The 16,264-nt window shown below is 34.4% G+C and overlaps 1 protein-coding gene across 3 annotated transcripts in view; it reads right to left on the bottom strand.

The window, feature by feature from the left end:
- LOC105832073 (ankyrin repeat domain-containing protein SOWAHC) overlaps positions 1 to 16,264 on the bottom strand; it is a 145,558-nt gene that overhangs the window by 49,624 nt on the left and 79,670 nt on the right. The window contains exon 8 of one of the 3 annotated variants that reach the window (XM_036282681.1): positions 11,092 to 11,094. The exons of the other annotated variants lie outside the window; for them this stretch is intronic. Within the exon in view, the coding sequence (XP_036138574.1) occupies positions 11,092 to 11,094 (3 nt within the window). The remainder of the gene's footprint in view (positions 1 to 11,091; positions 11,095 to 16,264) is intronic. 3 annotated transcript variants of the gene reach the window in all.

Genomic DNA, 16,264 nt, shown 5'->3' with positions numbered 1-16,264 from the left:
TTAGAAATTCAAGTTTTCCGGGCAAAATAATTGTTTAAAAAATGTTTTTATTAATTATATCACATGAACTTTATAGAAACATATTGTACGCGTCCCGAACTATATGAGAATTACGTTAAAATAAATAGATCTGTCGATATTCAAATAGCACTTTACGTCCAGCCTTAAAAATTCATGATTTTCGGGCAAAACAATTGTTTAAAAAATGTGTTAATTAATTATATCACCTGAACTTTATAGAAACATATTGTACGCGTCCCGAACTATATGAGAATTATGTTAAAATAAATAGATCTGTCGATATTCGAATAGCACTTGACGTATAGCCTTCGAAATTCAAGTTTTCCGGGCAAAATAATTGTTTAAAAAATGTTCTAATTAATTATATCACCTAAACTTTATAGAAACATATTGTACGCGTCCCGAACTATATGAGAATTACGTTCAAATAAATAGATCTGTCGATATTCGATTAGCACTTGACGTGTAGCCTTAGAAATTCAAGTTTTTCGGGCAAAATAATTGTTTAAAAAATGTTTTTATTAATTATATCACCTGAACTTTATAGAAACATATTGTACGCGTCCCGAACTATATGAGAATTGCGTTCAAATAAATAGATCTGTCAATATTCGATTAGCACTTGACGTATAGCCTTAGAAATTCAAGTTTTCCGGGCAAAATAATTGTTTAAAAAATGTTCTAATTAATTATATCACCTAAACTTTATAGAAACATATTGTACGCGTCCCGAACTATATGAGAATTACGTTAAAATTAATAGATCTGTCGATATTCGATTAGCACTTGACGTATAGCCTTAGAAATTCAAGTTTTCCGGGCAAAATAATTGTTTAAAAAATGTTCTAATTAATTATATCACCTAAACTTTATAGAAACATATTGTACGCGTCCCGAACTACATGAGAATTACGTTCAAATAAATAGATCTGTCGATATTCGATTAGCACTTGACGTGTAGCCTTAGAAATTCAAGTTTTCCGGGCAAAATAATTGTTTAAAAAATGTTCTAATTAATTATATCACCTGAACTTTATAGAAACATATTGTACGCGTCCCAAACTACATGAGAATTACGTTCAAATAAATAGATCTGTCGATATTCGATTAGCACTTGACGTGTATCCTTAGAAATTCAAGTTTTTCGGGCAAAATAATTGTTTAAAAAATGTTTTAATTAATTATATCACCTGAACTTTATAGGAACATATTGTACGCGTCCTGAACTATATGAGAATTACGTTAAAATAAAAAGATCTGTCGATAATCGATTAGCACTTGACGTGTAGCCTTAGAAATTCAAGTTTTTCGAGCAAAATAATTGTTTAAAAAATGTTTTTATTAATTATATCACCTGAACTTTATAGAAACATATTGTACGCGTCCCGAACTATATGAGAATTGCGTTCAAATAAATAGATCTGTCGATATTCGATTAGCACTTGACGTATAGCCTTAGAAATTCAAGTTTTCCGGGCAAAATAATTGTTTAAAAAATGTTCTAATTAATTATATCACCTAAACTTTATAGAAACATATTGTACGCGTCCCGAACTATATGAGAATTACGTTCAAATAAATAGATCTGTCGATATTCGAATAGCACTTTACGTCCAGTCTTAAAAATTCATGTTTTTCGGGCAAAACAATTGTTTAAAAAATGTGTTAATTAATTATATCACCTGAACTTTATAGAAACATATTGTACGCGTCCCGAACTATATGAGAATTATGTTAAAATAAATAGATCTGTCGATATTCGATTAGCACTTGACGTATAGCCTTAGAAATTCAAGTTTTCCGGGCAAAATAATTGTTTAAAAAATGTTCTAATTAATTATATCACCTAAACTTTATAAAAACATATTGTACGCGTCCCGAACTACATGAGAATTACGTTCAAATAAATAGATCTGTCGATATTCGATTAGCACTTGACGTGTAGCCTTAGAAATTCAAGTTTTCCGGGCAAAATAATTGTTTAAAAAATGTTCTAATTAATTATATCACCTAAACTTTATAGAAACATATTGTACGCGTCCCGAACTACATGACAATTACGTTCAAATAAATAGATCTGTCGATATTCGATTAGCACTTGACGTGTAGCCTTAGAAATTCAAGTTTTCCGGGCAAAATAATTGTTTAAAAAATGTTCTAATTAATTATATCACCTGAACTTTATAGAAACATATTGTACGCGTCCTGAACTATATGAGAATTACGTTAAAATAAATAGATCTGTCGATATTCGATTAGCACTTGACGTATAGCCTTAGAAATTCAAGTTTTCCGGGCAAAATAATTGTTTAAAAAATGTTTTTATTAATTATATCACATGAACTTTATAGAAACATATTGTACGCGTCCCGAACTATATGAGAATTACGTTAAAATAAATAGATCTGTCGATATTCAAATAGCACTTTACGTCCAGCCTTAAAAATTCATGATTTTCGGGCAAAACAATTGTTTAAAAAATGTGTTAATTAATTATATCACCTGAACTTTATAGAAACATATTGTACGCGTCCCGAACTATATGAGAATTATGTTAAAATAAATAGATCTGTCGATATTCGAATAGCACTTGACGTATAGCCTTCGAAATTCAAGTTTTCCGGGCAAAATAATTGTTTAAAAAATGTTCTAATTAATTATATCACCTAAACTTTATAGAAACATATTGTACGCGTCCCGAACTATATGAGAATTACGTTCAAATAAATAGATCTGTCGATATTCGATTAGCACTTGACGTGTAGCCTTAGAAATTCAAGTTTTTCGGGCAAAATAATTGTTTAAAAAATGTTTTTATTAATTATATCACCTGAACTTTATAGAAACATATTGTACGCGTCCCGAACTATATGAGAATTGCGTTCAAATAAATAGATCTGTCAATATTCGATTAGCACTTGACGTATAGCCTTAGAAATTCAAGTTTTCCGGGCAAAATAATTGTTTAAAAAATGTTCTAATTAATTATATCACCTAAACTTTATAGAAACATATTGTACGCGTCCCGAACTATATGAGAATTACGTTAAAATTAATAGATCTGTCGATATTCGATTAGCACTTGACGTATAGCCTTAGAAATTCAAGTTTTCCGGGCAAAATAATTGTTTAAAAAATGTTCTAATTAATTATATCACCTAAACTTTATAGAAACATATTGTACGCGTCCCGAACTACATGAGAATTACGTTCAAATAAATAGATCTGTCGATATTCGATTAGCACTTGACGTGTAGCCTTAGAAATTCAAGTTTTCCGGGCAAAATAATTGTTTAAAAAATGTTCTAATTAATTATATCACCTGAACTTTATAGAAACATATTGTACGCGTCCCAAACTACATGAGAATTACGTTCAAATAAATAGATCTGTCGATATTCGATTAGCACTTGACGTGTATCCTTAGAAATTCAAGTTTTTCGGGCAAAATAATTGTTTAAAAAATGTTTTAATTAATTATATCACCTGAACTTTATAGGAACATATTGTACGCGTCCTGAACTATATGAGAATTACGTTAAAATAAAAAGATCTGTCGATAATCGATTAGCACTTGACGTGTAGCCTTAGAAATTCAAGTTTTTCGAGCAAAATAATTGTTTAAAAAATGTTTTTATTAATTATATCACCTGAACTTTATAGAAACATATTGTACGCGTCCCGAACTATATGAGAATTGCGTTCAAATAAATAGATCTGTCGATATTCGATTAGCACTTGACGTATAGCCTTAGAAATTCAAGTTTTCCGGGCAAAATAATTGTTTAAAAAATGTTCTAATTAATTATATCACCTAAACTTTATAGAAACATATTGTACGCGTCCCGAACTATATGAGAATTACGTTCAAATAAATAGATCTGTCGATATTCGAATAGCACTTTACGTCCAGTCTTAAAAATTCATGTTTTTCGGGCAAAACAATTGTTTAAAAAATGTGTTAATTAATTATATCACCTGAACTTTATAGAAACATATTGTACGCGTCCCGAACTATATGAGAATTATGTTAAAATAAATAGATCTGTCGATATTCGATTAGCACTTGACGTATAGCCTTAGAAATTCAAGTTTTCCGGGCAAAATAATTGTTTAAAAAATGTTCTAATTAATTATATCACCTAAACTTTATAAAAACATATTGTACGCGTCCCGAACTACATGAGAATTACGTTCAAATAAATAGATCTGTCGATATTCGATTAGCACTTGACGTGTAGCCTTAGAAATTCAAGTTTTCCGGGCAAAATAATTGTTTAAAAAATGTTCTAATTAATTATATCACCTAAACTTTATAGAAACATATTGTACGCGTCCCGAACTACATGACAATTACGTTCAAATAAATAGATCTGTCGATATTCGATTAGCACTTGACGTGTAGCCTTAGAAATTCAAGTTTTCCGGGCAAAATAATTGTTTAAAAAATGTTCTAATTAATTATATCACCTGAACTTTATAGAAACATATTGTACGCGTCCTGAACTATATGAGAATTACGTTAAAATAAATAGATCTGTCGATATTCGATTAGCACTTGACGTATAGCCTTAGAAATTCAAGTTTTCCGGGCAAAATAATTGTTTAAAAAATGTTCTAATTAATTATATCACCTAAACTTTATAGAAACATATTGTACGCGTCCCGAACTATATGAGAATTACGTTAAAATAAATAGATCTGTCGATATTCGATTAGCACTTGACGTGTAGCCTTAGAAATTCAAGTTTTCCGGGCAAAATAATTGTTTAAAAAATGTTCTAATTAATTATATCACCTGAACTTTATAGAAACATATTGTACGCGTCCTGAACTATATGAGAATTACGTTAAAATAAATAGATCTGTCGATATTCGATTAGCACTTGACGTATAGCCTTAGAAATTCAAGTTTTCCGGGCAAAATAATTGTTTAAAAAATGTTCTAATTAATTATATCACCTAAACTTTATAAAAACATATTGTACGCGTCCCGAACTACATGAGAATTACGTTCAAATAAATAGATCTGTCGATATTCGATTAGCACTTGACGTGTAGCCTTAGAAATTCAAGTTTTCCGGGCAAAATAATTGTTTAAAAAATGTTCTAATTAATTATATCACCTAAACTTTATAGAAACATATTGTACGCGTCCCGAACTACATGACAATTACGTTCAAATAAATAGATCTGTCGATATTCGATTAGCACTTGACGTATAGCCTTAGAAATTCAAGTTTTCCGGGCAAAATAATTGTTTAAAAAATGTTCTAATTAATTATATCACCTAAACTTTATAAAAACATATTGTACGCGTCCCGAACTACATGAGAATTACGTTCAAATAAATAGATCTGTCGATATTCGATTAGCACTTGACGTATAGCCTTAGAAATTCAAGTTTTCCGGGCAAAATAATTGTTTAAAAAATGTTCTAATTAATTATATCACCTAAACTTTATAGAAACATATTGTACGCGTCCCGAACTATATGAGAATTACGTTCAAATAAATAGATCTGTCGATATTCGAATAGCACTTTACGTCCAGTCTTAAAAATTCATGTTTTTCGGGCAAAACAATTGTTTAAAAAATGTGTTAATTAATTATATCACCTGAACTTTATAGAAACATATTGTACGCGTCCCGAACTATATGAGAATTATGTTAAAATAAATAGATCTGTCGATATTCGATTAGCACTTGACGTATAGCCTTAGAAATTCAAGTTTTCCGGGCAAAATAATTGTTTAAAAAATGTTCTAATTAATTATATCACCTAAACTTTATAGAAGCATATTGTACGCGTCCCGAACTATATGAGAATTACGTTCAAATAAATAGATCTGTCGATATTCGATTAGCACTTGACGTATAGCCTTCGAAATTCAAGTTTTCCGGGCAAAATAATTATTTAAAAAATGTTCTAATTAATTATATCACCTAAACTTTATAGAAACATATTGTTCGCGTCCCGAACTACATGAGAATTACGTTCAAATAAATAGATCTGTCGATATTCGATTAGCACTTGACGTGTAGCCTTAGAAATTCAAGTTTTCCGGGCAAAATAATTGTTAAAAAAATGTTTTTATTAATTATATCACCTGAACTTTATAGAAACATATTGTACGCGTCCTGAACTATATGAGAATTACGTTAAAATAAATAGATCTGTCGATTTCCGATTAACATTTCACGTGTAGCTTCCAAAATTCAAGTTTTCCGGGCAAAATAATTGTTTAAAAAATGTTTTAATTAATTATAACACCGTAGCTTTTTAAAAAACTATTGTACGCGTCTAGAACTATATGAAAACTGCGTTAAAATAAATAGAACTGTTGATATTCGATTAGCATCTCACCTTTAGCCCTCAAAAGTCAAGTTTTTCTGCAAAATAATTGTTTAAAAAATGTTTTAATTAATTATATCACTGGAACTCTTTAGAAAATTATTGGACGCGTCCGGAACTATATAAAAACTGCGTTAAAATAAATAAATCTGTCGATATTCGATTAGCACTTCACGTCCAGCCTTCAAAATTCAAGTTTTCCGGGCAAAATAATTAAAAAAAAAATGTTTTTATTAATTATAACACCATAACTTTTTTTGAAACTATTGTACGCGTCCGTATCTATATGAGAACTGCGTTAAAAAAAATAGAACTATCAATATTCAACCAGTATCTTATGTCTAGACCTATAAATATAAGTTTCCCATCTAGATAGTTATTGAAAAATACTTTTAAAATTTTTAAATTAATTAATTTTGTCTATCTGAGATGCCAATTACACCAAATCCATGTGCGCAGACGTACACGCATATATATACGTATGTTTTGTAACAAAAAATTATTTTTTCATTAATTTAATTGTCAAAACTATTGATAGAACGTCTCTAAACGATAGAACTCTATAGATTTAGTATTCTCTGTGGTCGTATATTCGAAATACGGTGAGATGCTATTATGTGATTTTGGAAGTTAGCATCTCATTTATAAAATTTTAATTAAAATAGATAATTCAACGGAACTATTGTTGATACCTATCAAGAACTGTAGAACTATGCTGGATGCAAGTAATTCTGCAGTATTTTTATGAGATGCTAAACTTTGAGATGCTAACTTCACACACGTTTAATCGGCATCGCGGAAAAGCGACAACAATACTTCGAGAGATGCGAGTATCGATGCCATGCCCTTTTTTAGAAAGAATTCTTACTCCCCCCCCTTCTCTCTCTCTCTCTCTTTCTCTCTTTCTCTTTCTCTTCCTCTCGTATATTTTTTATTTGGCTCTTTTTTCTTTTTCCCTAATTTTTTGTAATTATTTCAATCAACTATCAAAAGTGACAGTTTGACAGCTGAAAATGACACGAAGTAGTTTGACAGCTGGAAATGACACGAAGTGAAGAAAGTCACAACGCACTTAACAACGAGATAGCGAGACAGCCAATCAGCATCTCGGAAAAGCGGCAACAATAAATTCGATTTGATTTAACATCTCCTTTTTTAGATAAGATTAATTTTAATCGAAATTTCACAATATTTCTATTATTTTTTAAAAAATAATTTCGTAAAACTAATTATAATGTATATATATATATATATATATATATATATATATATATATATGTGTGTATGTGTATATGGAGGTATTTATGCTGTAAAACTTTTGTATGAAACATTTTTTAATATTTTGTTTAGTTTACGAGATATATCGAAAACCCGCATAAATGTCTCAACTATAAAGGGTGGTTTTACCCCTTCAAACCGTTTTTGGACACCAACTAAAAATGTCAAAATTCATGTATTCATACCCCCTCTATATTTATGCCAAGTTTCATTAAAATCAGAATTTTCGGGTTCTCGCGAAGTTCCCTTGTCAAAGTATTGTAAAAATTCATCATTTTCCGCAATCGTGATAAAATTCTGTAATAGGCTGACAATTGCAAAAAATATCGAATTTTCATAATACACAGAGTGTTGTAGAAAATAATTTCTGCAATAGGCTGACAATTGCAGAAAATATCGAATTTTTACAATGCACAAAGTGTTGTAAAAAATAATTTCTGCAATAGACTAACAATTGCAGAAAATATCGAATTTTTACAATACACAGAGTGTTGTAAAAAATAATTAATGCAATAGGCTGACAATTGCAAAAAATATCGAATTTTTACAATACACAGAGCATTGTAAAAATTATTTTCTGCAATAGGCAGACAATTGCATAAAATATCGAAATTTTACAATACACAGAGTGTTGCATAAAATATCGAATTTTTACAATACACAGAGCATTGTAAAAATTATTTTCTGCAATAGGCTGACAATTGCAGAAAATATCGAATTTTTACAATACACAGAGCATTTTAAAAATTATTTTCTGCAATAGGCAGACAATTGCATAAAATATCGAATTTTTACAATACACAGAGTGTTGCAGAAAATATCGAATTTTTACAATACACAGAGTGTTGTAGAAAATAATTTCTGCAATAGGCTGACAATTGCAGAAAATATCGAATTTTTACAATGCACAGAGTGTTGTAAAAAATAATTTCTGCAATAGGCTGACAATTGCAGAAAATATCGAATTTTTACAATACACAGAGTGTTGTAAAAAGTAATTAATGCAATAGGCTGACAATTGCAGAAAATATTGAATTTTTACAATACACAGAGTGTTGTAAAAAATAATTAATGCAACAGGCTGACAATTGCAGAAAATATCGAATTTTTACAATACACAGAGTGTTGTAAAAAATAATTAATGCAATAGACTGACAATTGCAGAAAATATCGAATTTTTACAATACTCTGACAAGGGAACCTCGCGAGAACCCGTAAATTCTGATTTTAAACTTGATTTTAAACTAAAGGTATTTATACTTTAAAGCTTTCGTATGAAACATTTTTTAATATTTTGTTTAATTTACGATATATATCGAAAAACCGCAAAAATCGTCTCAACTTTGAAGGATGGTTTCACCCCTTCAAACCGTTTTTGGGCACCAACTAAAATGTCTAAATTCATGTATTCACCCTCTCTACATTTATGCCAAATTTCATTAAAATCTGAATTTTCGAGTTCGCGAGGTTCCCTTGTTAGTATAATGCTGAAGTGAATAAAGATTCTATTTAATTCTATAAATTAAAAATACAGAAGGTATTAAGAGTTTAAATATAAAATTAGTCCCAAATTTACAATTATTGCCTCATGTATAATTATATAATCAAGAATATAAAATCTTTAAAAAATCTTTCGTTAATTTGAATATTTTGAATATCTACATAATTTGCTTAAATAAAAAATGTTGCATAGTTTCATCAAGAAAAATATATTTTTATCATTCAATAATAACTATTAAATTAAAAAAAAAAACTATTAAATTGAAAAAAAATTATTGGAAAAATAACAATAAAAAATAACAATAAAAAATAAAATAACAATATCTTCAAACAAAGAATTAAAATCTTTTAATAACATATTGTGCTTTTTAAATGACTGGTATAATATTGAAATATAAAATGTAATATTTTATTGAAATTTACGGTTATCAAACTCTTTAAAGATTTTATATTTTTGCTAATCTATAAAACAATGACTGTTGAATTGACAGTAACTTTTTTGTATATAAAATTTACTTTTTAATTCAAACTTGGTCAACTTAATTAAAATGGTATTCTCAGATGTTCGTGTTTACAAAGACTTTCCATTCAGTTTCAAACGCGGTGTCCTTGGGCATCTCGCCCGACAGCAATTTGGAAACACCCTGTACGGCATTAAGTAATGGACTGAGCAAGCCGATATAGCCGCGGACAAGAGTAATATCCCGAGCGCGAGAGGACGCAACACGGCACGAGGGTGCCGCTGCGGGGAAGAGGAGGCATCGTGCAACAACTCTCCGCGCGCGGGCACAAGGGTCAGCTACAGATTTTTGCGGGCAGGTCGGACCGGCATTGGGCAGCTGGCGTGCGGTCAGCCGCTCTGCCCGCAGCGTTGCGTCGGTCGTGCATCACCGGCCACCGTATTAACCCCAAGCCCCGACGTACTCGGCCAGTACCGCAGGCCGCAGAGTCCACGGTCCATGGGTGCCCGTGGACCCCGTGCGAGTCCTCCGCGTCCCACCGTATACCTGATTACCTTCCCCTCTTGTTGTCGTGGCTCAACCACGGTCGTATCGTCCATAGTCAGCCGTGATACCTCGCGTTCTAAACGAGAGATGTAATTATATGCAGTAAACGTGTTCCGAATGTGATAAATAGAAAAATTAAAAGAAAAATAACGCGATGCGCTTTTTTTCTGAGAAAGAGTTTAAAAACTTTTTGTCCTTCGAAAAGTCATTCTTTACAACTTTGCTTACTTGAGATTTACAATATATCGACGGCGATTTCGAAAGGCAGCAAACGACGAGGGAACATCGCATAACTGTTTCAAATCGAAGGTATTTCAGACGTAGTTGATTACGCACCGGCTTACGGATGGATACCGATAGAAAGGTGAAAAGATAGGCGGCATCGAAGGGCCAAGTGTAAGGGAGAACTCTAGGCTCATATTTCACATAATGAAAGCAGCGCCAACATCAGACAAGCCGAGGTTGCCGAGTAATCGAAAGCCGCCGCGTTGGGCAGACTGGCGAGGCTAATAAAGCAGCGCTTTAGATCGATAAAGTAATTTCGATTGACGATAACCGATAATTGAGAGAACGAGTGCTCGTCCAGATTTCTCGGTGCGGCCACGAGATGATTTGCGCGAAAGCTGGTAAAAGGAGATGAACGCACACTTTCTCGAAATAATGCCGGCGGCCAATCTCGCTATATTCCCCCCTCCTTTTTTTTTTACTTAAGTCAAGATACGCAGAGTTCGGATCTGCTATTGCGTACAATAGCGGGAGATTTTAAATTAGACTCCGTGATTTCCAATGATAAATCGCTACACACTCGAACGCCGAGGCCGCTGTTAATCTTTTCTAATTCGGTTGCCCCCCCGGATTGGACTACCACGCACGTGACTTCCTCGTACATGATAAATGATCGTAACAATATTAATAAAACATCGTACTTACATACTGCGATGTGATCCACGATGAGTATGCACATATCCGTCCATCCAGGATGTGTGGCAGGCGGGCAGGCAGGCAAGCAGGCACGAGGGCGTGAAACAGAAAAGACGATAGTTACACGTATCTGCGCGTCAGCCTCGTTAGTATTAATTAAGACCTTATTTATATAGTACAAGCGCGCAAGCACGATTTGCATATACGTCGCGTGCTCCCCTCCCCTCTCCCGCCCCTCCCCCCCCGGGCAAACAAAGTTCAGCGTCGCGCCGCAGATCCATCATCGTTGTCATTACCGCGTTGCGGCGGGCCGGCGATTGTGGAGACGAATTATCGCCGGTATATACGTCGACGATTGTTGACAGGCAGCAATCAGGGCCGTTGGTGCGCGATGCGATCGTGTACTGGCGATGGCCAGCGATACGGTATATAATGTCGCGGCGCAGTAAAGGCTTATCCGAACAATACGATTTCTGATTTGCGCGTCGCGCAAAACATATCGTGTCTCAAAAAAAATAAAAAAATAAAAAAATAAAAAATAAAATAAAATCGTAGCCCCTGTAACACGACTCGCCACATTTCGAGCGCATTGTCGCTAATCTCGACTGTTGCTACACCGTGTACAATTGGCGCTTGAATACCGTATCGTTTGAATAGGGCTTAAGGGCTCAGCTCCGCGTGCGCAAACCGTCGGAACAGGGATCGCGATATCTGCGCGATCCGCTGAGACGTTGGCGAGGAAAACTCGACGGGATTTCCAAGGCAAAGTAGCGGTCGGGAGCGTGCAGCGACGCGCGCGAGGCTACGCCGGCGATCCGTCATGATCAAGCGGGAGCTGTGATTTAATTGTCACCGGTAGCTCCGTGACGAGATGGTGGAAAGTGAGCAGGGTCGGCTAACTAAGTCGCGAGGCAAGAACCGCCGTAACCCTTCCAGCAAGAAAGGATTACTGCAACGCCCTGTTGCAACATACAAGAACTGCGTACAAGAAGAAGTCAACGGCTTAGCCGGACGGAAGATCTCCGTTTTCGACGTTGCTCTATTATCAATTTTGCAAAATTATACTCGCGGAATATATCTCTACGACTATCTCTTTGCACTTTTCGGAACGAGCTTTGGAACGTGAGAAGTGCCAAAAGTTTTCTATTACGACGTTCATATTTTGTTTAAATTTCAATTTCTTCTTCCTATATATAATTTAACAAAATATTTTATATACGGTAGAAGAGTTCAGAGTGCTTTTTTTTTTAAGCAAGCAGCGGCCCTGATGCAGGAAGGCAATAATTGAGGAGGAAGGGCGGATTGCGGGGTTAAGATCGACTCGATTCCCGTTGGTGGAAACGCAACGGTGTTTCGCGAATCTCGTTCAACGAGCGGGCACGATATCCAACGAGTTCGGGCAATTATAAAACTGCTGTAGAGAGTCACCGCCACCGCGAAACACATGTCGCCCTCGTACTACCCCCGGAGCTCTCCCTTCTGTCCCACCGCCGATGCTGACATGGGAGCGAACGCGCGACACGCACGCACGCGAGCACGCACGCACGCACGCATGCACGCGGTCGCTCACGAATGTGTGAGTTCCAGGGGTCTGCGTGCGTCGCGGTTCTGTATAATTTGACATGTTGTCGTACACGTTATTATTCAGATAGATCTTAAGATACGCGCGAGTCGAACGCCGACCTCTCTTCCTTATTCTTCGTTTTCTTCAGTCAGTCAGTCAGTCAGTCAGTGAGTTTCCTACGCCCTCCCTCGCGCAACCAATTGTCGTTTTATCACGTGGTTTCATTCTGATCCGCTGGTCGACGCTCGTAATCAACGAATCATATGTAATATAAAAAAAAAGATATTCTTCCACAATTACTATGAGTTGTCGCGATGAATATCACCATATGTCTCAATACTCAAAGTAAGTTACGTAAAATTTAAATTCTAACTGAAGTAACACTTCTCGTGATAATCTTTATACAATGTTCTGTCTTACAATGCTTATTAGCATCAATATTATTAAATATCGCTATCTAAAGTGTAATCAGTCTATTGTTCTACACTAATCTGCAGTGCTATGCTTATAACTACAATTATCATCACTTTCATTGTCTTTCAGTGATTCCAATTAAGAGAAGTACTCTTGTTAATCGGAATCAGTGTATTATTACTGAAAGACAATGTATAAATCATCGATTAGTATAATTATAAATATAGCACTAAAATAAAATAAAATTTCATTGATTTTAATTTAAAAAGTCAATCGGCTTGTCATTTTAATCTATAACATCACGTATTTCGGTTTGGGCTAAGAATTGTATAATTAAGGCAAAGTTATTATTAAGCTCCAAGATCTGATTTGCTCAATATTAGCTTCTTTTTTATACTTGTTTGTGTTAAATGTTATGTGACGTCTCGTCAATCCAATATTTTAAAGAAATATAAGCAGCTTCTGAGGACTAATTGACAGGAAAATAATATTGTACTCTTTAATAAATAACAATCAGTGTATTACTAATTCACTGATTTGTAATAGATTTGTAATAGCTATTATAATTAGTGAGTATACACTAATATCTTTTAACGATTTCAAATTCAATATTAGTGTATTATCACTGAAAGATCAGTGTGTTTATTTCAATGATTGATAAGTTATAAGTCTATCATTGAAAATCAGTGTATTTTCACCTACTTCACAGATTTCTCACTGATTATACTTTAGAGAATACAGAAGAAAGATACATTCAAAAAATAACTATGTATCGATGAAAGTAGCACTCATTTTGCTAGCGTTAGCAGCACAATGCTTCTACATAAATATCTAATCGCGGAGGAAACTAATCTTTTCCGGCTTTCGAATGTTTGTAACCGGTAAAGCGGATCGTCATGCTATTCGTGAACGTTATAATGGCCCGTATTAGCGGCGAATGCGATGTAGAAAATCGTTCGCGAACGCGTATAAAAAGTGACGCGAGTCATCCCTCTTTCTTATTAACCGCCGGCGATAATAAGGAGAAGCGCGCGCGTCATTAGAACTGTGCTAAATATTCAAACGCATATATAAAGTCGAGCCCTGCAACCTCGCCTAATTATTCAAGCTTTTTTAGTCGCGGCGATTTATATCGAGCAATTAGCTCAGCCTGTAACGCTAATTGGAATGAGACCGCGTACGCCCGCCCGCGTACTGATAAACGTGGCGTTAGTTATCCGCGCACCGTTATCCGTTTTCAGGAAACAGACATTTCACGTGAAATTCCGGAAATATCTCCACTCCGTTTTTTCCTCATCCTGCTCTTCCTATTATTACAATACTGCAAGTGGTGCGATAAAAACAAGAAGAGCATTGGCAATACTCTTTAAATCAAATTTAGTACTCACTAAATTGCAATCAATGTATTATCACTGATTTGATGTGGTACACTTATAGCTGTAATAATTAATGAGTCTTCACTGTCTTTTAGTGATTTTTACTTCAGAATTTGTGTATAAACTATTGAAAAGTCAGTGTATTTATTTCACTGACTGAAAAGGTATAAGTATATATACCATTAGAAATCAGACTATTTTCACTGATTTCACTGATTTGTCACAGTCTGTAATTTAGAGTTTTATTATAATAATATTATTTACTAAAAGACAGTAAATAAGTTTGATTTCAGTGCTATAATTATAACTAACAACCAGTGATATGTTTTAGTGATAACACACTGATTTAGTGAAAATATCCCATTCTTAATCGGAATCTAATGAGTGAAGTGTGAGTATAGTCACTGATGATTACAGTTATAGCACTGTAAATCAGTCAGATTTCATCGGTTCGGATTTAAAAAGTAACGTAGTCTTTGCAAAAGTAGTTACTTAATCGATGGGCTAATTAACTCGATTTAATTGTAAATTACGTATATTTTATACGGTAATTTCTCCTTGTTAGATAAACGCAAAAGGTGTGTAAAATATGCAATTATAAAATTAAAAAATGGAATTATTAAATTATTAAATTAACCTGGAATACTACCAGAAAACTACATCTAATAACTAAAATGCTTTATAGATTTGTATGTTTAGTTAAACGTGCGCTAAGGAGCGAAGTATGAGCGGAAAATTTTCACAGTCATTATGCACTTCATTAAGAAGTGACTACATTGAGAGCGCTATCTCTTACATTTTTATTCATTAGGTACGGAAAGATACGTTTATCTCGCGCAATATTTTCGTCATAATTACGGCATTAGTGTCTGGCAACGAGTTACGTGCCAGTAACCTCAGGAAAATTCATGTAAGTCGTGTGAAAACATAAATTAAAATATGTTAGAAATGCTATGCCGGCTGTATCAATCAATGTCCGTCTAGTAAAAGGTAGGCGTGAAGGTGCTTCGTCATTAGGGGCTAACCTTTCAGGGGTCTATGAAGTTGAAGAGTGGCGATTCATCCGTCAAGCTTTTTCGTATATTTTTACAATTAATATTTCTCATTGCATGCCATTTTTCATTTCGCGGACGTCTTGTCGAAAGAATTATCATGTCGATTATAGAATTCAATTAGATTTTAATCGCTCGAAAAGGTGTAACCCTGTAAAACGTCTGGATACGGAGATCTTTTCAGATTATATAATTAAAGTTTTATTACAAAGAAAAAGACGCGCTGTTTCGCAAGAGGGACACGACAAGCGTGGCGAAACGGAGGAAATTTGCCTTTTATGATGCCATTACTCAAAATCGGACACACGAGCAATTATAGCACCGTGGTGGTATCGAGATAACAAAATGTTAGTTGTAGCACGTAAATATGACAGATACGACACCACGCGTTTTATCATGATCGCCGAAATGCATTCTGTAATTTCGAAATGTCGTCTCGTTGCACTATCACGCTTCCTACTTATCTGGATACCATCGGGGTCTCACGGATCTATCTTCGTTGTATTTCTTACGATAGCGACACTCGTAAAGATACAGCATGACGACCTCGTTTGTCGGCGCCTCAAAGATCGTGCTGAACTCGCTCGGGGCCCGATGATCACGATTGTCTACGACATATGCGCGATACGCACCCGCGTAACGTGCACGGAACAATCGATATAGAATGCCTGCCTATCTTGCTTTCTCGCGCGTCTGTATACGCATAAGCAACGCGAGAGGGAGATTCCTCTCGCGTTCGCTCTCTCTCTAGTCGCACACCGGAGAGATCTCCCGCA

The sequence above is a fragment of the Monomorium pharaonis genome, chromosome 2, assembly GCF_013373865.1.
Source record: "Monomorium pharaonis isolate MP-MQ-018 chromosome 2, ASM1337386v2, whole genome shotgun sequence".
Lineage (NCBI taxonomy): Eukaryota > Metazoa > Arthropoda > Insecta > Hymenoptera > Formicidae > Monomorium > Monomorium pharaonis.
The sequence above is the reverse complement of the archived record's forward strand: the minus strand, read 5'-3'. Positions and strand labels throughout refer to the sequence as shown.